This window comes from Thermobia domestica, chromosome 2, assembly GCF_964235325.1.
Source record: "Thermobia domestica chromosome 2, izTheDome1.hap1.1, whole genome shotgun sequence".
In the NCBI taxonomy this organism is placed as follows: Eukaryota; Metazoa; Arthropoda; class Insecta; order Zygentoma; family Lepismatidae; genus Thermobia; species Thermobia domestica.
Window position 1 is genome coordinate 320,110,609 of NC_137455.1, and position 25,384 is coordinate 320,135,992.

The following is a 25,384-nucleotide window of genomic DNA, read 5'->3' on the forward strand; positions in this document are numbered from 1 at the left end:
CATTCGAAAACTACAACTTTTTTTCTAAAGATTTTAACAGAATACCCATCCCCACCCTCATGGAATGCAGTAGACTTTTATAATGCAGTATAAGGTAAATATTTATTTTTGTGGAACCTTGAAGTGGATAGAGCATTGTTGTGACAAAATAAACATTAAATTATGGCAGTGAATTTACATCTTTATTTAGTTTGACAGATACCTGTTAATAACCAAGCCACGATATTAACTTCTTACGAAAACAAAAATTAGTATTGATACCTAAATACCAAAGATTGCAAGTAATGTAAACGGAATTCAATGTATAATTCATTTCTGTATAGAAAAATAACGACATGCAAAAATTTATGATGTTCCATATAAATGAAAAATTCTTGCTAATCATAATGTAGTCATTTACTTCTCTTAACTTTAAATTTTATTGTAACACAAATTTCTCAGGAACTTGAACGATATTGTTCTTTGTCATTAAATATAGAGTGAACTTCCTTATTTCATACTGTAAAATAAACCTTTCATTCTTCTGTAATGTAAAATATTTTGAAATACTCATTGTAATCAAGATTTCTTTTATTAACAAGGTTATTACTTTTCATTAATGTTAAACTCCTGAATACGAAATATACATAAATATCCAAATTCTCAAATATGACATAGAAAACATGTAAATAGTATCGTATTTGTGTGATATATATTTAATATTTATCAAATATAAGTTTTTATGTCAAGGTTGTTGGAAATATAGTCACTATTTTCCTATATTTTAAAGTATATTTGAAAGTATATTGCCTCGAAAATATTTCAAGTGTTTCTGGATCTGAGGGTGAATGGGTGATTAACCTAATTAAAATTTAACACATTTATGTTAATCAAAAAATATGATTTTTTATTTTAGTAAGTTTTCAAATTTATTCTAGTTGTCTTAGTAATGATTTTCTTTACTATATACTTCTTCTATGAAACAAAATTTTCTTCATTATTAATTATATCTCATTTCACAAGTTCAATTTTTCAGGTAACAAATTTGCAGTTTTTAATTACTTGAAAACATCAGGCAAATCAATAAATAAACTGTTTTTTTTTTTCATTTTGATGTTCATGCGAAGTTACTTAATTTTAGTAAAGTGACACTCAAATTTGAATCATAATTTCGCGGAGTACTAATCATACATTTTCTTGCAAATTGTTTCACTTAATTTCTGACTTTGAAGAAACATTCGTTTCCAGCTTCACATATTGCTGATCTGAGAGTAGAAATAAATAAAAATAAATAGGAGAGGCACTTAGAAATTCACTTGAAATTTGTTTTAAAATGTTTAGTGTTTAGTGATCCATAAATTTTAAAGAATCAAAATTAAGGATCCTAATAAATAAATTGTGCACTTTAAACAAATTTCAAAAATAATTACATTTATAGGGGGTATTTCTTTAAAGTTATAGGTAATTTTCATATTCAATCTAAACATTCTATAAATTACATTCTTCTGTTAATACTCTACTTGTCACAGAAGTTGCATTTATGTAATTGGAATGCTTCATGCTGATATTCGTACGGTAGGTAATTTAAGTAATTTTAGATTTCAGTTCTTATAAGTATCATCTGTATCTTAATTGTCTTATTCGAGGAAATGTAAAACGAAAAGAAAGTGAAAGATGGAAGTTAAAACTTATCTAGAAGATTGAAACGAAGTTCACTTTGTAACAATGTATGTATTCTTACAGAAAATTTTGATATACAATAAACGAAAAGAAATACTCAATTTGTCTTTCAATATTTGCAGATTTTCGCTATAAATAATTGATAGAACTACGAAACGAAATATAAGACGCAAAGAAGTATTGCAAAGAACAAGGCAGTTTCTACAATATTCTTTGTTACGTGAAAGAATATAGTTTCGTAATTACAAGAGATTTCTACTTATATATATATATATATATATATTTTCAGAATGGTTATAGGAACCTTTTAATATAAGAACAAATATAGTCTATTTTAGCTGACTAAAAAATTTGTCCTTTACTCATGGTGCACGTAAAGGAAAAAAAAAAACATTTAAATTAAGAAACTTCCTAAAACTTTATAGAAAGAATTTCCTAAAATTTAAAAGCTTTCTTCTTAAATATTTTTGATTGAATCCTCTGGTATGAATCTATAAACTAAACGTAGAGTTTATCATTATCAGCTAGAGTTTAATCACAAAAACATTCTAATTTACAGATTAAGTACGTTATGAAACTAAATTTATTATTTAGTTTGATGAAAAGCAAGGAATTAGACAAGTAAATCGTTTGAAATCAAGTCATAGCAACAAGTGAGCATGAATTTGCTCTGAAAAAATATTGTATTAGTGAAATTCAACTTACACCGTATAGCGATATTTTATAAGAATATTAAGTTTATTTTATACAGTACATGAGCCTGATGCTATTTCAGATAGAATTTATATCATTTTTAAATTTCTTCGTTAAACTGAAATAAATATTAAGGTTGGATTCACACTGTGGATGTATATAATTATAATTGGAGTAGAAATAAATTTTGCATAATCCATACAGTGGAAAGTAATGTTTTATGGAAATAATAAGTCCGGATATGAAATTCCAAGAATTAAAAAGTGAAATCGAATCTGAGTTTCTGACTTGTAACTGAATCACTATTCTATCCAGTACCTCTTCAGAGAATCCATACATTTTTAACACTAAATTTCATTATACTCTCTACTTTACGCTTACAGAGATCGTGATGTTTTAAAAGTTAAGTGGTCTCTTCTGCTTCTCATACAAATAATCCTGTAGAGTTGTTTTTTCATTTGATCCACTTACTGTTAATTTATTTTCTCCAACCTCGTCTACGCACTCTCTGGAAGAAGAGAAAGAAAGAACTTTATAGAAAACAATTTCATATTTATTATCTGCCACTTCGAAAACTGGAAAAAATATTTGATATGTTAAAACAGGTTTCCTACTGGTCAGGGAAATCAGTGAAGTCAGGGAAGTTCAGGGAAAAAGGCTGAAAATCAGGGAAAGTCAGGGAAATTTTACAAATGAATGTGTAAGAAGTATCGTATCTTCAGAGTAATTTATCGTCAGTCGTTTGTGGGTAGAGATTAATGATCGTAGTATGGGACGTTCCCCAGATTTTTATGGGAGGTAAATGGAATGTACGTATGCGCAATTGATTACTATTTATCTCTATAGAGTAAATGTTCTCGTATATAAATATTCATCGTTATTGATTCCTATTTATATGTCAACGTCATCCGACACCTGTCATGAAGGTCAGGAAATTTCCTGCCAAAGGTCAGGGGGAAGTTAGAGAAATAGATTTCTCCAGATCAGTAGGATTCCTGCAAAAAGAAAATATTGAATTTTATTATTATTATTATTATTATTATTATTATTATTATTATTATTATTATTATTATTATTATTATTATTATTATTATTATTATTATTATATCAAATATAAACTCTTATGGCAGTATGATTCGTCAGAGGAATGTTTCTGGGAGAAAGATGAATTTTCATATACAAATTGTAAAGTAGAGAAAATAATAAATGTTTTTATTGTCCTTAATAAATTATAACTCCTATTTGATAATATGTACCTCTCAGAACAAATTTTAACAAGAATCAGTAGGTTAGGAAAAGTATGTGTAAAGAGGTTTTTGTTGAGTTAAACCGTAAAGTTTCTCTTACCAGTCAAAAAATAAATATGAAAAAAATACTATTTTCAGTATTCCTCCGATTTTATGTGAGCAATGTCACCAGGCATATTCTTTGTAATAATATTTAATTATACTATTTTGTCTGTAACTTTCTAATCTAAGCAATGGCGGCTTCTAAGGGAGGTCACATCGGTATAAATTAAACTTCATTGGTACAAGCTAAGGAAAATAAACACTTAAAGTCCTAATTATTATAGGGATTAGGACATCAGGTATATTTTCTTCTTTTAGTTTCTGCCGAAAGAAGTTTATCTTTACCGATGTGAATTTCCCCAAGATTTTCTCTGAATTAAAGATTCTTGATTAAAGATTCTCTGGATTTTCGCGACGTAGTCCAATTTCCTTCCACATTCTTATTCCAGCGATTCTTCCATCGTTATCTTTCTTTAATCATCCGTGTCGCTCACCCTTAAGGTCATAAAACGTGGGAAGTTACAGACTTCAATTTGAAAAATAATTCAGCTATACTTTTTCATATTTTCTTTGTGTTATATAACAGAAATAAAACAATATATATTTCAGTTTCTCTCTCTGTAATTTTATAGTAAAGTAAAGAAACATTAAAAATAAAAATGTTTCGTAGTACGCACATCAATCCATGTGAAGAATGATTTCTAAACTCGTAACGAAAACAGATTAAATATTTTCAAAAGTAAATATGGTGGTGCTAAATGAATTGATTAATCAGATTAATGAAGAAAGTCGCATAATTGGGAATTCCACTATACATAATTGTTACTGAATATCTTACGGAATACAGATATTAACTCTAGAACGCATAATATAAATTTTACCGTAGTTTAAATTACATAGGATCGTTTACGACCCATCCTCAATTGCAGTGTTGTAGGTCTACTAGAAACTAGTCATTTGAGGACATGCTTATTCATTAGTTTATACTTACTCATTCATTGAATTTTCAGTTTCAGTAACCTATTCATAACATACTTTTTTGAAATTTTATTTAAGTCATTTATTCAAAATAGTAACTTGGATACCTCATTAAATTGTATAGATACTAGCAAATGTATGAAATTACAGACAAAAATGAAAACGAAATGTATTGATCAAGTAAAAAAAATGTAGTCTTCTGCAATGCCAACAATTTCTAAGAGCAATTATTAAAAAGAAATCTATAATAAACAATATTGTATGTATGTTATCATTTTTGTTTCTTAGGTAGGACAGTACTTAGCTGCAGCCCTTACAACTAGAATATGCAACAGAATGTTCAGTGCAAACACATTTTTCTGTTCTTCGCAAGACAAATTGATCTAGGAAAGGTTTTTGACCGCCTGAATTGAAAACTAGGAGTTCTAAAGAATGGGTTGGAATAGAAAGATCGAAGACTCGTAGTAACCTTATATATGAACTAACAAAGAAATTTCAGAATAAGGAAGGAAATGACAAAGGAGAGTGTCATTGCAAGGGAAGCTCGACAGGGATGCTGCCTCTCGCCAACATTATTTAATAACTATCTAGAAGATAGTGAAAAAGAGCCTACATAATCAAGACGGCATTTTGGTAGGATAGTTGTATATGGTTTGCAGATGATATGGTTCGGCAGAATGATTAGTTGTATATGGTTTGCAGATGATATGGCATTTGTAACGGAATCTGAAAAGAAACTCAACAAGATGTTAAACTTGAAGAACTCTGAAGAATATTGGATGAAAGTAAATGTTAGAAAGAGAAAAGCCGTGGTAGTTGGAACGAAGTGGTCGGTGTCAAATATAGAAGTAGTAGGAGGAAAATAGAACAGATGACTAGTTTTCGATACCTGGTTAGTGTTATTAGTGACAATAGGAGATACGAACGTGAAATTAATGTAAGTATAAGAATGGCGAAAGAAGCCTTTAGGACGAAGAAGCGTCTATTTTGTGGGACTTTGAATAAAGAGTTAAGAAAAAGACATACAATGCTTCGTATGGAATATTGTACTGATGGGTCAGAAACATGAACAGTATGCAAAAATGATGAAAAACGACTGGAAGCTTTCAAAATGTGAGTGTGGAGAAGAATAGGAAGAATTTGTTTAGTTGAGCGGAAAACGAATGAGAGAGTCTTAGAAATGGTGGGGCAGAAAAGAATAGTTTTAGATACTATTGAGAAAAGGAAGAGTAACTGGTTGGGACATTGGTTAAGAAGGAACTGTATCATGAGGGACGCACTGGAGGATATGGTGGCAATAAAGATAGGGAGGGGCGAATGATGGGGGGTGGTGATGGATGATATCAAAACAGGAAAATCGCACGTGAAGACAAAGAGGTTAGGGGAAGACAGTGGAAGCTTCTCAGTTGCGGAAAGTGACCTGCCAATAATGACAAAATATATATATGATGACGATGATTGTAAGACACCTCGTCCTCTTTCTGTTTGTATTTACAGCCTTCCATTGCTATTACAGGTAACTCCACATATTTCCATGGCCACCAAAAGTTGATTTTGAAGTGCAGAAGTGAAATGCAGGAGTACCCTTTTCATGATGGTGTAGAACTTGACAAGTTAGTCAATCACCTTGTAAAATAACTGATAGCAGCCACATCTCTGATAAAATAACTTTGCTTTCTCGTTGTACTTATTGTTGAGAGCACTAAATAAAGTATAGGCGTTGAGAGCTGTAATATTCGGCGGCACTTTATTCCAAGCAATTCCTTTCTTGTTTGTTTATTCATTGCAGTTTTAAGTTCTGAAAATAATGTCAGATTAACAACTTAAGAAACTAAACTGACTATAAATATTCACTTTGACAAATCTTGGCATACGTCTGTCAAATAGTAATTGCCGAAATTTTTCAAATGGAACCCCCATCTTTCTCAGTGATTCTTTCATAGAACATTAATAGTAAATTTATCACGTAACATGACATCCATCATTGAGGTTCAGAAATATCGAAACCAAAACGTTTCTTCTAGTAATAAAAATATGTGCAAATAATCAATAATATCAGCAACAAACGCTGCACTATAATTTTTTTCTTCCATTAAAAAAAAAACATAAATAAAAACCTTTTCAAAACTACTATTATGAAACTTTTCTTGATATTCCAATATTCCTCTTGTAAATAACGTTAAGAATTGAATATATTTGCTACTCCTTGTTGGCTTGTCATAACTATCCAGAAACTAATAATTCATTTTTTACATTTTTTTCATGTTGCAATCTCTTGGCATATTTTCAATAGTTGTTTTGCACAAAGCACTAATTGGAATTTCCATACATTAGTTTTTTTTCCGTAGTGCTGTCTATGATTCTGTAAAATAGAGAATCTTCTTATATATATATGTACATCCGCTCAGTTGTTTGCTGATAAAAGAAAAATCTTTAACCTGTAGGTTGAATCTTTAGTAAGTCATTGCAGGTTTACTTTTGGTGAACACTTCGGGAATCACTACATGATATACATATTTCAAGTGAATAGTGCCGATCCTTCATCTTTTGGTTGATTAGAAGCGACGATTTCTTCAGATGATCCAACTTTTGTTTTCCTTTCTTCACTAGAAATATTACTATTTTCTTTTGCATTCAACAAATTTCATCATAATATCTAGTGTATTATCACTAATCAAAAACAGCACAAATCGACTACGGAATTCGTCATTAACATACATAAAAAATAAATAAATAAAATAAAATACAATGATACCTAAATCTATTGAATTTCTTGTTTTTTATATATTAAGTAGTATAGTAAAATACAAAGTACAAACTTACATAAAAAAAACTTAAGTTATGAGATATTTGTAACTAAAATAACTGAGGAAGCAGTTGTGTCGCAGTAAAAGACACAAATAAAATTTTCTAAACATTTCTTACACAATATTCTTCCATGAGAAAGAGTTTACGTAAGCCTTTCGCAAACTTAATGACAAGTGGTCTAGACCTAGCGCACGCAAAATGTCTTTATTGTAAAGTAAGAAAACAAATTCTGATTTTCGGTGATGTCTCATGGAAAGCCGTTGGGAAAGATCTGTTAGTTGTGGAAAACAGATTTTGACCGTGGCTGTGGAAGACGGAATAAGTAGAAAAGCTACTATAAACGCTCTTAGCCTGGAGAAGCCTCACTGTATTTTCCAATTTGTTCTGAGAGTTGCTTCAACGATATGGTCTCATTCATTAGTCGATGTGCCAGACGCATTTCCTGCTTCAAATTCCGAATTATTTGATAACTGTGGTCTTTATATTGGACAACATTGCACAGAGGTTTCAATTTGTTTTCCTCACTCGTGTTCCAATCAAATGTTAAATGGCTTCAACCACAACCTTTCCTGTCTGATTGAATCTGCTGCGATTTTCTTCAATATATACAGATTAGGAACTTCGTAAAACAATGTTTACAGCTCCTTGTCGTTTCCTTTTCATTCTTTCGGATTTATGCCTTTTTAAATCAACTACTGAATCAGTGAGACTATGAAGAGTGTGCATTTCTATTTTAGTGGTGGAAGAATTAATGAGGACAGTATTATAATGTACAAATACTGCATTCCGGAAGATTTCTAAATATTTCTTTATCTTGCCGGAGGAATCTGAACAATTCCATTACAGAGTTTAACTTCACAACAGTACTAAAGTCTAAAACTCTCCTTTTCAAAAGTACGTTGGCCCGTTTCAGATATCCAAGCACCTTGAGCATTAGTTTTGGAAGGAAGCAGAAAATCAAATGCACACGAAAATCCTGAGATTATATGGATTTGGGAGCTTGATGAAATTCTGTGTGCACTATTGACTCCAACAATCATTTTAAACCTTTCCCTTACGTATTCTGTTACAACGTAATATTTCCTAGAAAACCAATAGAGCTGTGCATAAATATCGAAGAATTCTTTCAGTTCAGGAACTGATACAATCGCTCTAGCAACAACAAAATGCAGCTGCTGATTGAAACACTGAACAAATAAAATGTTCCTCTTCAAATCCTCAAACAACAAAGCTTGCACTTCTTTTTTCTGTCCTGTCGGTTTTTAATTCCATTAAAAAAAAGAGACCGCATCCTTATTTTTTTGTTTCATTTTTCAATTACTTCAAGCGCTTTACTAGATATTTTAGTTTCTTATTAGTCACTCAAATTGGAGTATTCCTTCTTTTATAAATTTGTACATTCATATTATGGCAAGTTTCGGTGCTATCAACACATAACAGAAATTTATTTACTGTTTCGACTCAACTTATCACCTCCTAAAAATAGAAATACTATATATATATATATATATATATATATATATATATATATATATATATATATATTTTAAAAAATAATACTTTTTATTTGGAATATGATATTCAGGCAGAAATTGCGTGAGTTTGGTGAGAGGAGAGTGGTTACAGAAGGAAGATTTCTTCAAGTGCCTTTCCCGGTGGAAGCGTTCCTAGCATCGCTGCTACGTTCCCTCTTTGCACAGCCATACTTAATCTCTGTATAAGAAAGGTTGAAGCTCGAGTGTCGCCTGTTTTGAGAGTTATTCGGCGTCCAATTTCTTTAATAAAATTTAGTCCTTCATGACCCCAGGACCCACAAGTTTCGATGGCGATGGTGATGAAGTGGTATTTGTCCAGGAGGTTGTTATATTTTCGTCTCTTTTCAGATTCTCTACGAGTTGCCACCATCCCAGCTTTTGTGGAAGAAGTAGGAATGTTAGAGGGGGCTAGAGTATCGGCACAAGTGAAATCCCATATTAAAGCCTTCCCTCGTTTCCATGGCACCGAAGACATTCCATCAGGTCTCTTGCCATCAGAACGACTACACCCCATTGGCTCTCTCACGGAAGGCGTTCCAGAAGAGATGAGGGCTCTCATGATGAGGTCATTGGCATCTGAGTGGCGAGAGTATCTACCAGCACTGTGGAGACATGAGAGGCCATGTATACCTTTCTTATCCACTAAACTTCTGCAAGCAAGGCACCGGTGTTGTTCGCAGACATCTGCTCCCAAACGTAACGCACAAGCGATTCGATAACTTTCGTCTGGAAGATGCAGTCCTAGGGATGGAGATGGAATAGTCTATATCCAGGCACCTGCTTCAGGGGATGAAGTAGCTAGAAGACGTGCCTTATCCTCAGGATTGGTGGAGGACTGAAGAAGAGAAGAAAATCTGGAGTTTATAAGAGGAGCGTCCCATGAAGATTGTAAACTTCTCTTATCAAGATCAGGTAGAGCAAGTCCGTCGCACGATCTCCACTGGGAGATGCAATCATTAATCTCAGCTTCAGAATCTTGATGAATATCCTGGCGAAGAAGAGAAGTGATCAATGGCATAGAGCTATGAATGGAAGAAAGGAAAGATGGAGTGGCCAAATCAAGGGCTCGACGAATACCTAGACCTCCGTGATCCACTGGGAGAGATGCCTGTAGCCATGACCTATCCGTAAGAGAGCAGTTGAGAAGAGATTCTAGGCCAAGTTGGATGGAATTGATTCAGAAGATCTGTCTCGCGCCAGGATGGAGAACTACGAAGGAAATATAACAGTCTAGGTATTGCTAATGAGGCCCGTAAGAGATAGACAGCTGAGTGTGCAGAAATCTTAGATAGGCGAGTGAAAAAGAAATCTAATTTGGATATTTTGTCTAGTAATACGATACGTCGAGTGTCAGTGTTTAGTGCTGCACCTAAAAGGGAGGCTCTGTCTGGTGATATAAGTTGAATTCCAGGTGCGACTTCGTTGAGAAAGGTGTACAGGGTGTTAGCCTGTTCGTTTGAGACTCCCAGGAAACCAACTTCACACTTGCTGAAACTGAGATTTAATCCAATCTCGCGAGATTGATTATGAATCTTTGTCAAACCTTCCAGGACATCTTCCTTGTCTCCAGCTATAGTTCCATCGTCTAGATACCAAATGTTTAACTCAGTATTGATGTTGCTGACAATAGATTGAAGTGCCAACGCAAATAAAGCAGGTCCTAGGGGGTCGCCTTGTTGAACACCTCGCTGGGAATGAGAATGTATGAGATAACGGGAGAATCTTGAGAAATCCACGAACATGAGATTGTCTACCACAAACTCATATGACTGGGAGAATGAAAACCAGTATAATTTATTTATGTCCGAAGTTAACGTTGTTAAGCTCGATGCAACTAGCTTTTTATTTGGAAGTGCATTTACTTCCATAGCTTGGATAATTATCATAATGCAACAATAGGTAATTGGGTTTGAAATTTTGAAATAAGAAGATGCCAATGAGAGATGTTTGGGGCATCTAGCATCTACTTATTTTACCCCAAAAAACGAGTAAATTGAACTAAACTTAATTAATTTGGTAAATAAAATCTCAAGAATTTAATATGAGATTTGATTCGATTCAAAAATTCGGTACAACGTTCTGTTTTAGAGAGGACAAGGAAATAATTTAGGGCAGAGACAGTCGCCTTTAGCTTCTTCCTGGCTACGATTTTGATACTGCACGTACGAACACGTCAACTTTTTCGTAACACAATATAACTTATGTAAAATTGATATTTTCACTTATGTAGGAACAACTTCTTAAAGGTAAATACTTCATATAATAAGACGCAGAACTTATTACAGATTGTAAGTATTACGTAATCAAGAACAGTAATGTTGCATTAATGAAAGGATAAGAAAAAATAAAAAATATAAATGTATCTTTGATTTTTGATACATAGATGGGTATTAGTAGAAAGTAATATATATATATATATATATATATATATATATATATATATATATATATATATATATATATAGAGAGAGAGAGAGAGAGAGAGAGAGAGAGAAATTTAAATGAAATTCATCTGTTGACCAATTGGAAAGGCTATTCATGTGAAGGTACACATTTGTATGAACAGGCTTTCCTACTCTATTCTGATTCAGAGCAATAATAATAATTATTATTATTATAATTAAGATTTGTCTAATTCTATGCAGGAAAACTATTATGCCATCAAAATAAACTATGGGTCAAAAATGACACCCATCATGTATACATACTACATACACAATATATGTAGTATACATAATAGGTATTCATAATGAAGTATTCATAATATATACTAACTTGCTGAAAATTGATTTAAAATACTTTATAGTTTTTAAGTGGGAAACATAACAATCTTGGATAGCTAAAAATGTACTAAGAATGTCTAAGTATACGTAAAAATATACAAATGTACTAAGAATAAAAGTAAAAAAGTACAATATAACATGTACTGGGTCATTTTTGACCCTTGTTTTGCATTCTAGGTTACGACCGTGATATCTAAGATGGCGGCTTGGTGTACTTGTATAGGAAATATGCATAGCTTTATAGTTGAAAAGCCTGTAAAAAAGGATTTTTTTTTTTTTTTTTTTTTTTTTTTTTTTTTTTTTTAGGGTAGAAGACGACTTGAGGATAATATAAAGTAGGATCTTTGGAAGAGGAATAACAATTTTGACTTGATGTCCACTGGTGAGCCTTCAAATTTGCAGTGATGATGTACTGGTTTCTTAAGCCATAAAGTTACTTGCAGCTTCCTAGTGAAAAATGAAATGATTGATTTATCGCCGAACTGTTAGGTTATAGGGGATGGATGATTAGTGAAAGAGAATGATTATGAAAGGTTTGATGGAATGAGAATGTATGAGATAACGGGAGAATTTTGAGAAATCCACGAATGAGATTGTCAACCACAAACTCATATGACTGGGTGAATGAAAACCAGTGACGTGTCGTACCAGAGGTGAGTGTTTTACCATTAAGTCATCTTGTTCCCTAGTTTTCTAGTACTATTTAGCAAATGTTCTATTTAGCAAAATATTTAGTGTTGTCGATTTGCTTCCTATTGTTAAAACGTAAGTTTTCAGGTTAAGTACCCTAACACTACAAGCTTAGGCGAAGAAATGTTCAACAACACGAGTATTCCTACTACATCAACATTTTTAAAAAGATAGACGCTTAACTGAGATATATTATAAATGCTTTCTGAGTTTTTTAATAGTGCTAGCTTTTACTAGATACTTTAAGATACTCTGATTCTCTTTTTCCAGTAGGATCGGACCTAAAGAATTCATGGAGTCAGATTACGGAATCCGGAATCTCAAATGTTTTCTCTCCACAAATTCTGCTCACTCCAACTTTGGAACTAAACTTTTTTTTTTTTTTTTTTTTTTTTTTTTTTTTTAAGGATTAAATCTGATGAGAGCAAACCCTTATTATTTCTAATCTGTATTACAGTTTCGGCAATAATTATTATCTTCATCTAACATGTTATCTGATGTCGTGTTTGATGAAGGCACTGATGTATCGTCGAAAATGTAGCACAGATTAGTAATAATAAGTGACTGGTTTAGTCAGATTTTAAGTACTAAACAAGGCAACGATTTCCACTTAAGTCTTCTTTAGTTTACAGAGCATTGTCGTGGAATAATAAAGATTTTTAATTTTATAACAGCCGCTACTCCACAGATCCAACCAACAATTAACTATTAGAATAGGAGAGGAAAAACAGAGGAGAGTGGAATTGGAAGCAGAGTTCGACAGAGATGCTGTCTCTGGCCTATATTATTTAAGCTCTATCTAGAAGAGATAGCGGAAAAGATCCTGTAGAATGAAGACAGCATTTCAGTAGGAGGTAGAATGGTTAGGTGTATACGGTTTGCAGATATGATATGACACTTGTTGCAGAATCTATGTAAAGAGAAAATTAATAAGATACTAGAAAACTTGAGGAAGGGCTATGAAGAATATGGGATGAAAATAAATGTTAGAAAGACAAAAGCTATGGTGATTGGAACGAATCGGTATCAAATATACAAGTAGGAGGGGAGAAAATAGAGCAACTGACTAGTTTTCGATACCTGAGTAGTATTATTAGGGATGATATGAAGTGTGAATGTGAAATAGAAGTAAGGATAGGAAGGACGAAAGAAGCATTTAGGAGGAAAAAAATACCATTTTGTGGGACCTTGAAGAAAGAGTTGAGAAAAAAAGACTCATAAAGTGTTTCGTGTGGAGTATTGTGCTGTATGGGTCAGAAACATGGACATTACGCAAAAATGATTTTAAAAAACCTGGAAACTTTCGAAATGAGGCTATGAAGAAGAATGGAGAAAATTAGATGGGTCGAGTGGAAAACGAATGAGAGGATGTTATAAATGGTGGGGGAGAAAACAGCAATTTAAGATAATACTGTATTAAGAAGAGGAAGAGAAACTTGTTGGGACATTGGGTAAAAAGGAACTTTATTATGAGGGAAGTTTTAGAGAGTATGGTGTATGGTGGCAGGAAAGAGAGGGAGCCGACAATTAATGCATGTTATCAAAACAGAGAAATCGTACGTGAAGACGAAGAGGTTAGCGGAAGACCGTGGAGCATGGAAGCTTCTCAGTTGCAACAAGTGACCTGCCAATAATGGCAGAATGCCTATGATGATGCTGCTGATGATGATGACTCTAGAGATCTAAGCATATTATTTTAAACATTACAGTAAATTTTAAATTATTCTGATTCTGTACAAACTGAACTTTCCTCTCTTTCAAACTTTTTTACAATATTATATATGGATAGATTCTGTGTAAAGGTGTATCTAATAGGATAGAGCTTTAATAACATTCTTTGAAATTCATTTTAATTCAAAGATGAAGTAAAAATCCATTTTTAGAATCCATTTAACAAGTTCAATGTAAATCTCGTTAGATAAATCCCAAACAAATATAGTTTTTACTCATTGTTAGTTGATAGAAAGCCTTATTTTATTTTGTGCAAGGAAAACAAATATTCATACTTCTGTGAACATGAATGTATAACAAGATATTTTTCAGATTTCTGTCACATTCTCTGAGTATAAGCAAAAGTTAATCCTGTTTTGATATATAGGAATAGTATTGAAAAGATTTAGTAAAAGTAATGTCAAATTTTAAATTGCTAACGGGTACGGTAATTATCATTCTTCTTTGAAAGAGAGGAAAAGATTATCATAGGATTAGTAATATCAATTACTTTAATTTTTTAAAATTTATTATACAAAATAGAAAGATGAAATAAGTTGTTCATTTTTGTAGGAGAATCTCTTGTCTTATGTGCACAAAAACATATTGTAAGTCAGTTTTTTTCTATGACATTTATTGAATTTTCACAAGTACTTAACAAGAAGTTCGCAGAATAAAAGTATTTATAAAACGTATTGAAAAAAATTGTTACATCCTTACCATGTGATAATATTCTGTGGACTTATTTGTTCTAAAGAATGCATTGGTATCCATCTTAAGAATGCGATTAATGTACTCTAATAAAGAAAGATAAAAAAGTAAATTAAATGATGGCTGTTATTAAGTAACATAAGTATTTTCTCCATATCTTAAAAATTACATCATTAGCTTGTTTATTGATTTTGTATTTACTGACAACATGTGGTACATAGATCTTTATAGGATGTATATATATGGATAAAGACATAATTTTTAATGTCAATAAATTCATTGATTTTCCTGTAAAATGATTTCCTGTAAAACGAAGTCAATAAATTATTAGCTGCTTTTTAAAATATTCTTCTCTCTAAACTTATCACTTTACGGTATAATACATATGTATCCTATAGTGGCGTATATTGGTTTGATGGCTTGGGGTATCGCTATCCTTTATAACACCTGTACATTACTACTACTACTACTACTACTACTACAACTACTACTACTACTACTACTACTACTACTACTACTACTACTACTACTACTACTACTACTAATAATAATAATAATAATAATAATAATAATAATACGAGCTCTCCTTCTTTGGGGTCATTAGTAATTGCTTGGGGCCTAGTTATTCCTACGTTTTCCCTACTGGTCTAGTCGCTAGCGTGCGAGCCCTTGCTGCACATGGTTCCGGATTGAATTCTCAGCGGGAGAGTGTTGACCACATTACGATGTATAAGATTCTACCTTAGACTGTCGGTCTATGTCTCATTTAGTCTCGATGCTGCAAAGGGGCACTTCTATTAAATAAACAAACAAGAATAACAATAATGCATAAAAATACGTAGTAATTTGCAAATAATATTGCTATAAATCAATTACTTACCTATTTACATTGTTGAGTAACAAATATAACCAACAAAATATTTTAGACAACTTAGAGCTACCACACAGACAATTAAACTTATCATACGAACATAATGTAAAATGGCATATGTATTCACTGTGTTGTTCTTTTACATCCTTAGATAAATTTAACTCAGGAGTTGGTCTTGACATTTTCACAATTTCTAGTTTTTCGTTATAGTTATGTACGACTGTATATTTAATAAACTTTCTATAATACAGTAATTGTCAATAGAAACCCCTCCTGAAATTTGCTCTGCCATTCTTTCCTCCACAATATCACAACAGAAGTGAACAATTTATTAACTTGGTTTCAGTTTTTACACTTAAACAGGACCCTACTTCAAAACACAAAGTACAAATTTAATTGCCTCCTCTGACGCTATTTTGCACCACTTTTTATTTATTTTTATTTATTTTACACTCGTATTTTTTATTTTTTAAATTTATTTTACACATTGTTTGGTACACTCGAAAAAATTATTTTCAGATTTTGTTATTCGAAAATTACCTTCACAGTCTTTCATTCACTTTTAAGCTTGCTTCTGTAACCACTCTATTGAATGCCAAATATAAAAACAGACATTTTGTTTCTTTAATTTATTTATAGCTTTTTCATTTTCCTACAGGAGGTACCATAACTCGTACATCACTCACCACCTTTACGATTTTGTCGAGACAATTCCGACTTCGGAGAAAATGAGTCGCTCCCGAAGTGGCTCTGTCGCGACTTTAAAATATCCCGACTTTCATGTTTATTGATGAAGTTGGTGACATTCTTCTTCTTCTTCTTCTTCTTCTTCTTCTTCTTATTATTATTATTATTATTATTATTATTATTATTATTATTATTATTATTATTATTATTATTATTATTATTATTATTATTATTATTATTATTATTATTATTGGCGTTTACTTTTCACGTTATTATACAATTTTCAAAATAAGAAAAAGAACTTACAACACATTGTCCTTTTATCAAGTAAATAAACATGATTTGCTCTTCACTAGAAAGACTTTCATTATCTTATTAGTCATTACGGAGAAACGATCGTACATTTCTACCTTCATTTGCCGCATGAAGTATCCCTACATTTTGCTTTGGATAGATTATAACCAGTGGTGCTATTCTAATTTTTAACAGCCGGTTCTCTATATACATGCATATATATATATAGGACTGGATTTAGGAGGGTGCACGTTCGCCTCCCTTTTGTGGTAAATATACGCTATTTCAAGTGAGAAGCTAGCAGTGAAAAAAACAATACTTTTTGAAAATTCCTGCTGTCATGTTTCCGTTTGGTGCATAAAAGAAAACGTAGTTTTGCAAAAGCAATTGTTTAAGTCAATTTTCTGAAGGTTGAAGAAAAACTATTCACTGAGTCCAAACACTTAGCATTTCCAGAGCAATTCCTCATTAGGGTGTCCACACAATTTGTCGAAAAAAAAAATCCTGACTTTCTATAATTTAAAAGTATAGAAAAAAGAAACCCCAGCCTCTACCCTCCCCATAGTTGGCCTTGTTCTCTCTCCCATCTTGTTTCTTTCTTTTTTCAATTTTCTTTAATCCAAAAGAATGTAAATTTACAAATATATGCATTAGGCCGATATTGATTACATATTACACAAAATGTAAAGTTACAAACGAAAGTGTGCAGTATACAGAGCACTTAAGGTATGAAAAAATTACACATTATAATACCAATTACAAAGCATTATAATATTGCTTATAGTAATAAACAGTTCATACATGATTTTACTGATCATTAAAAAAAATATGTTACACACTTGCCGGTGCAGTTGTTAAATGCAACCCATTTAACAACTTGTTTCATTCTTTCTCGCACAGTTTTCTTCTCATTGATCTGAATATCCTTCTTGTTGTCTCCACAGTTTATTTTCTACTCTTCTTCCTCCAGTTCCTTTAGTTGTTGCTGAATCTTCCGCTTCCCTCTTCTCTTCTCCTCTCCAGCATCATTCATTTCTCTTTTCTTTTCCAAATACACCTGATACTGTCTTCTTAAACTTCTCACTGAATTTATCATACCTCTTGTAATTGTTAATTCTCACGACGATCCACCTATTCTCATCAAAGAATCATATATGATCCATTGAGCCATTAGAGATTCTTCTTGTAAGTTCTCATCATGAGATTTTTGTTTATTGAAAAACCACTTTCAACAAATACGTTTCCGTGAGAGAAGATAAAACACAGCTTCATAACAGATCATAAGTGAACGAAGTTCTTCTCATTTCCTAAGAGTAAGAAAAAAAATTCAAGTCCAATACCATTTCCGTCCTTGGCTATTAAAGCATTGAAGTGCTCCTTAAATCTTTCAGTTTGAGACTTCACTATAAGCTGGAGACACTGTTTCTTCGCGTTTTCAGCCACTTGTCCAGATATCCTCTTGGCACCATGCAGAACAACATCCACTCTTTTGATCAAAATGCCAGGACGGAGTTAGATGTGTTTCTCGCAGAAAATTAGTTTCAACAACAATTTCAGAGAACACTGTCTTCCTCAACATCATAATTGGGATCCGTCTTATCACATCTTGCATCCAGTAATCCAGTAACAGTAAAGAAATTAACACTATTTCATAAATTCAGTAACTGAACAATTGACCTAAATCGATTTTTCCCTGACTTTTCCTGACCATCTACTGTTACTTTCCAATCTTTTTCTGACACATTTTTACTTCCATGATTTTCCAGAATGTAGACACCCTGCTCATTCACACCACAGATGCTCAAAGGTATTGAAAAATTCAAATTTAATTAAAAAATGTACTGGTACTTATTGGTACACACCCCATCAGAAAACCCTGGATAAAGCCCTATACAGTCGCGTATTTAGGGGGGTGGCTATCGGGCTCAAGCACCGTCCGAAACTGATAAATTTATATATATAGTTTATATAACTGTATAGCTACTGCATAGAGCAAGTATACAATATCCACTTAGGAGAATGTGTATAGCCCCCTCGAAACAAAATCCCAAATACGCCACTGTACATATATGTATATATATATATATATGAGACAGAGAGAGAGAGATAGTAGGTGGGTAGGTAGAAGATAGATATAATTATCTTAGGAAACAAACCATATAACGTAGACAGAAGTTTTTACTGGATAACACAAGTGACAAATTGTGACTTACACAGCATCCTAATACAAGGTGGTGTGAGGAAATCATGTAACACTGCGTATATATTGGAAACCATTTGTCCAACATATACGGTTGTCAAAAAGTATTGGAAAAAACATTCATGTTGCAATGGATCGACAATTGTTGATAATGGTATGTATGTTTCAAATATAAATAATGCTCACCACTTCACTCATTAACCCCAGTTCTTATTCTTGATATCTGAGCATTTGAGATTAAGGAATAAACACTTTTTAGTGTTCCGAGAGATCATATGTTTAACCTATAACTATAATAATTTCTGAAAACACAGACACTTAAGATAAAATTTACTGTTCCCCCATCCTGCCATTAATCTTCTGGTATGTACAGAGCAAAGCAAAGTTCTTTAACTTCGTCAATTGTTTCTGACTGTGAACAATTTGTATCTAACAAGGTCTCCAGCTCTGTCTGTGTGTGTGTTTGGTATAACAAACGGTTCTGCGAACTCGAAATATTTTAACAACCGGTTTTAGCGAACCGGTGCGAACCGGCTGAATAGCACCACTGGTTATAACCGTACTTACTAGAGTAAGTGGAAGTTGTGCTAGTGATAAAGAACACTGAAATAGGTGATTAACCAATGAAGGAGCCTCAGTCTTTAAGACCCTTCGCAACGTAATACAAATAATGAAACAAGTATATATAATAGCTATGCTGACTATCGTAAAATACAGTAAAACACAAAATTTGCGTTACATTGAGGCAAACCACTGTGGAACGAGGCTCAAGATGTCGGGGCAATTCCCCGAGTCCTCCAGAATGCACTGTCACTACTCGTATAAGGTATTGAAAAATTCTTATACAACTCCGCTCACGCTCAAGAAATCGATTTCTCTAGAAGGAACTGGTGTTACCTGGCAGCCCGTTCGTACGCTGTGGGGGGAGTTGGAGGCGTGGGGGAAGAAGAATGCGGTAATAACTAGGATTGTTGCTGGAGTAACCAGAAAAGAGGTTTCTTCTAGCTTGTCATGTCGATCTCTTAAGAAGCGAAACAGACTGTGTGCAAAGAAACTAGTGGATGTTTCTAAATTCATAAAGTTCTCAAACTTATATCATTGAAAGAAAATATATAAGGTATATAAGGTAGGTTAAGGTATAAAATTATCATTATAAATTAGTTAATATTATAATCACTTTATTTTGTAGTATTCTAGGGCTACCGCCGGTAGGCCGGATAACTCAGAAAATACACCACTGGTATCCTAAAGGAAATCTTCGATTTATTAATGCTGTTGAGTGTCACAATACATCCGTTGTTAATAGAAGTGGTTAAAACAAAAAACAAACAAAAAAAAAAGAATGTATTGAAAATAATAATCAAGTAGAGATAAAAAAAAGTAAGTAAATTGGTAAAAATGAATTACGTACGATGGGATTGAGAAAGACTTAACTGAGAATATAATTGAAGTAATTTAATGATCATCTAGTTGTTGAAGATAATTCTATACATTATTCTTTCGCTCTATTACATTATCTTAACTTCTGGAATTTTCCTTTTAGTTAATATCTTGTTTTAGTATTAATTCTTAGTATTATTAGTATTATTATTAGCTTTAGTATTATTAGTATTAGTTTATTCTTTAATAAATAAGTTAGAGAATAATAAAGTGCGCATTGCCTTTAGTATTGTTAAAAGGTTGCTTCAACTCTCCATTTGTGAGACTCTTCATACCAACTTCCCTGATTCTTGAACTTTTAGAGAACTCTAGAACACTTTGGTAATGCGTCTCTCTATATACCCAAGAAATAAACTTAACATGATAATTACTCACACTCCAATATACACATGATCTACTTTCTACCATTTACGTTTTATTTTACTTTCATTTTTGGACCAATGTTCAATCTAAGCGGATCGCAAAAACAGACCTTGAGGACCATTTTATGGTCAGTGGAACGCAGTTTGAGCACGCTGACTTAGACAAAATTGCCAAGTTAGAGAAGCGGATAAGGTAACCGTTTAAGTGTATCCTTATAACACTTATTATGACACAAAAATATATGATAATATGTGGAATTTTCTTTAAATAGTTCGTGACAAAGCTAATAAAGAAAGAATAGTTTTCAGATTATAGTTGAGTTGAGTTGATTTTGAGTTTACATCCAGTTCAGCAGAGAGGCTATATGAGACGTGACCTACTGATTAACGTGAAATTCGAACCACATGAGCTTTCGCCGGAAATCGAACTGTCTCCCACGCCAAAGGTGCGTATGCTAACCGCTTAGCCAGAATGAGCTCTACAGCTTTCAGATTAGAATTTGTACGTTGTTTCCAAATAAATAAATAAAAAATAAAACGTAAATAAATAAATAAAATAAAAGTCAACTCTACTGAAAGAGTATAGTGTACGTACCGTTCAGTGTGTTTTCATCCGATATTCTATCATGTACAATGGCTTCTACCAAAATTAGGAAGTAGTTCATGACTTTGTCTGTCGTTTTAGTAGCTAAAGTATGTAATAGGATTGCTTGATTCTTTCTCAACTTATTGGTCCACATACAAGTCTAGATAAATGAAGGAAAAACTATGTAAATAATAAGAACAGAATTAATATTCATTCTAAGTTTTATTTTCAGAAAATTACATTGTACGTGAATTAGTAACTGCAAATCTAATTCATTTACATGCGAGAAGTTTAACTGTAAGAAGTAGTAGAAAGATTTTAATTCTTCTGCCATAGAAATTATAGTTTTTAAGTAGTTTAATCAACATGTATGTAGTGAATTAATACTTTGGTTAATAATTACTTTCGGTTTTCACAAGGCTCCTAAATTAGTGAGATTATGAAAATGCAGAAATGAAGGACAGTTTAAATATGTAAATAACACCCTGAGATGGTTTTGGACTCAATGAATTGTCTTTATGGTGTTCCATATGAAATGTTCGAAAAGATGTAAAGATATAAATATATATCTTATAAAATACTCTCTATAATTTTTTCCTCCTTATCGATGAAGTATTTTACGAAAAATGCTTATAACGTAGTTATCTACAGATGTAGTTGCCAAAATAATAGAAACATATGGAGTTCGAAACATGTCACACGTCTGGATTGACAACAATCAGGGGAGTGATCTGCTGTTGGTAGCGGTGTTGTAAGAGAAACTTCGTACTACGTGAGGAGTGGTAGAACGGTAGTATGCAAACAGTAATAGTGTAAAATGGGAGACTTCTCTGATTTCCAAAGAGGGCAAATTGTTGGCGCTTGATTATGCAATGTAAGCGTGACGAAAGTGCTAAGTGTGTAGAATATGTCGCTGGGGACAGTATCCGAGGTGATGACGGTCTAGAATAATCACGACAAATTCATATCGGCGAAGAGGAACAGTGGCCTGAAGAAAACTTTAATGACAAGTTCCATGAGCATTAAAGCGAATTTTCATTCAACTGCGGTGTAAATGACGGAGGAACTCAGGCAGCACCTCCCACAGTCTGTGTCGACAATCATAGTCCGCCGCGAGTTACGTGACATGGATCAAGTTACACGGGCGAAAACGCTGATAAGGGACCATCACGCTTTAGCACGAGACAATGATGCCATGAACATACAGACTGCTGATGACTGAAAACGTGTGACATGGTTGGATGAGTCGTTGTTCACTGTATTTCAAGTCTCGGGTAGTGTTTATGTGGGCAGACACCCAAAGAAGTATGATCCAGAGTGACTCCGCCCAACAGCAGGCCGTATTTAGGTAAGTGCTATTCTCTGCTCGAACACAGGGCGGCAGAATTTAGGGGGTGGCAAAAATTTGGATTTTTTTAGATTCACAATAAAGTAATATTTAAAACTAGCAACCCACAGAGTCCCACCAAGCGCGAGAAAATATGTTAATGTGTTTAATTCGCTCTAATTACAATAGTTACTAAGTAGCTAGCTTATCTGATTATTTTTAAAATTCGTCCTCTCCCACTCCCAACCCCAAGGGGTGAGGATGAACTTCAACATAATGAAAACTAATACCGTTAAACTCAGCCACTCCAAAAACTACGAATTCAACTCTAATATTGGTCGTTTCCGATTATTTTTATAATTGCTCCATGTTATTCTTACGGGAGCTTTGCACTTCCATATCTCAGCTCAGGTGTGACTTAGGGACCTGGAACAGGTCATTTGGATCATTTCTCTGAGAGCTTTAAAACATATTAAAATTTCATGTTTCTATCTATTATGGTTCTCGTGTTAAAAAGCGCTACAGACAGACAGCTTATTATATTATTAATATAGATGCTATTAAACCATTACTGACGATAATGTAAACTATCGTTTTTCTTATCATTTAGGCCATTTAAAATTACGTTGTAACTTTTGTAACTTGTAATACTTAAACTGCTACTCAACAAGAGCTGGTATGTTTGCAAAATCACGGCTTGTTTCCTTGTTTGAGACACAAGTTTGTGCGATGAGGGAGAGGGACAAATTATTTAGAGCACAGGGGCGCACAATATATAAATACGGGCTTGCCTAACAGTAAAACCTGGCGGAACTTTGCGATACTGTAGACTCCATTAACCTGGTTCTCAGTGTGCCCTACACTAACGCTTAACGGTCGCGTCACTGCTCGTCATTATGTCACCATTTCAGGAGAGCATGTGTATTCTATGGTCCAGATGTTTATGGACAATAATAAGATATTCCAGGTTGATAATGTGCCCATTCACACAGATGGAGCTATTTCGGTGTGATTTGAGGATCACCGGAATGAAATTAAATACCCCATCTGGTCAGCCCAACCCCAGGACCTGAACATAATTCAACGTCTGTGGTCTGTTTTGGAGACACGAATCCGGCGCAGAATTCCGCCTCCATCCTTTCGTTGGAAGTGAACTGTGCACTACACGCAGAATAGTGTAATATTCCACTTGCAGCCATTCATGACCTTTATGACTCTATTTCACACCATAGCAGCTATTTTGATGGCGAAAGGTGATCCAATGTCATATTAACTTTAAGTTGCACTTTTTCAAGCGTTTCTATTATTTTGATAACCTATATATATATATATATATATATATATGTGTGTGTGTGTGTGTGTGTGTGTGCGTGTGTGTGTGTCGATCCCAGAAACTTCCGTGTTAACCTAGGGTTGTAAGGCGATTAGAGAGCTACTTGTTTTTAAAGGTAGCGAAGCTGTTCAAGTTACAAATAATACAGTTGTGAACTAGTAGCTCTGACTCACTCAACAGCCATCACTCAACAGAATATACGCCATTTCATTATGTTCATGAATTGTTTCTAGGTATTTTCAGAGAGTTTAGTTTAACTATTATAAATAACGGCTATGGGAATTAATTTACAGATCAGACTTAATTTGATTAAAAAATCATGTGGCTAGCCATAGCCTTTCGGAACTGTAATAGTAGTAATTAGTTTAGTTTGCACCACATGCAGGTAGTTTGTAAAATATGTATTTTCTTTAAACATTGTTTACTATACGATTGCGCTCCCATGCAATTAAGTTTGATTCTCAATTTTGACCTTCGGCGAAATCTAACCTATAAAATACTTACGATTTTTATTAAAAATAAAGTTATGGTTTATCATGGTATAACTGATGACGATAAAGTGTTGAAAAGTCCTTGAGCTGAAATAACACACTAGAATTCTTACACAGCAAAACTATTTATCTTTTGAATAAATTGAAACAGTACAAATTAACTTATTCTTCGTTTAATTTACAAAATATTCTGCTAGAAATGATAAGTCCATGTAAAAGTTGTTAGAAATGAAATTTTACTAAACAGAATGAATACTCTTTCTGATATTTTAATTTCTTCTTAGTTCAATTGAAATAATAAATTTCTCCCAAATAAAATTGGGTTTGAGGGAAACGTACTTTTGAATATGACTGAACGCACATTAAGTTATTGTGCAAAATTTAATTAGTTTTGATATTTGCTATTCATTGTTACTAAAGCATTATTATACTTTTCGCAAAACTTCAGAAAATACATAATGGCACAACTATAAAAATCGTTCGTAATAATGTATTAACTAGGTATTTAACATCCTTGTCTGTGTATTCTAAAAGAAAACGTTTAAGCATACAAGTTAACATGTATTATTCACAGTTGATATGCATTTATATCAGAAGATATTCTCCAAATCTCACTAATTTTGAAACCATTATGAATTCCAAATGAAGAGTCGTATCATCTTGAAACAAGTTGGAAAACTTCAGATTTTGACATTGACATTCAACTGTATCAACGCCAGACCTCTAACTACTTCATCGACGTTCAAGTATTCTCGCAGACTTTATAAAATTCCTTGCATATTCACGATCTGTACGTGTTGAATAACTTTCTAATATTCTCGTTTAAATCATGCTTAAAAAGTATTTTAATTTTTATTTTGACACTCCCTTCCTTCGCAACTAGAAATCGATGCATGTTAAATATGAAGATCTTGTAGATCAAGAAATGAGTTTTCTA

General features: G+C 33.0%; 1 protein-coding gene across 1 annotated transcript in view; it reads right to left on the reverse strand.

The window, feature by feature from the left end:
- Positions 1-413: 413 nt before the first annotated feature.
- The window catches only part of LOC145678655 (uncharacterized), a 36,459-nt gene continuing 11,488 nt past the window's right edge, over positions 414-25,384 (reverse strand). Inside the window, exons 2-4 of the mRNA XM_081749031.1 lie at positions 21,306-21,456; positions 14,866-14,942; positions 414-2,860 (exon numbers count right to left, since the gene is read on the reverse strand). Coding sequence (XP_081605157.1) covers positions 2,831-2,860; positions 14,866-14,942; positions 21,306-21,456 — 258 coding nt within the window. The 3' untranslated portion in view covers positions 414-2,830. The remainder of the gene's footprint in view (positions 2,861-14,865; positions 14,943-21,305; positions 21,457-25,384) is intronic.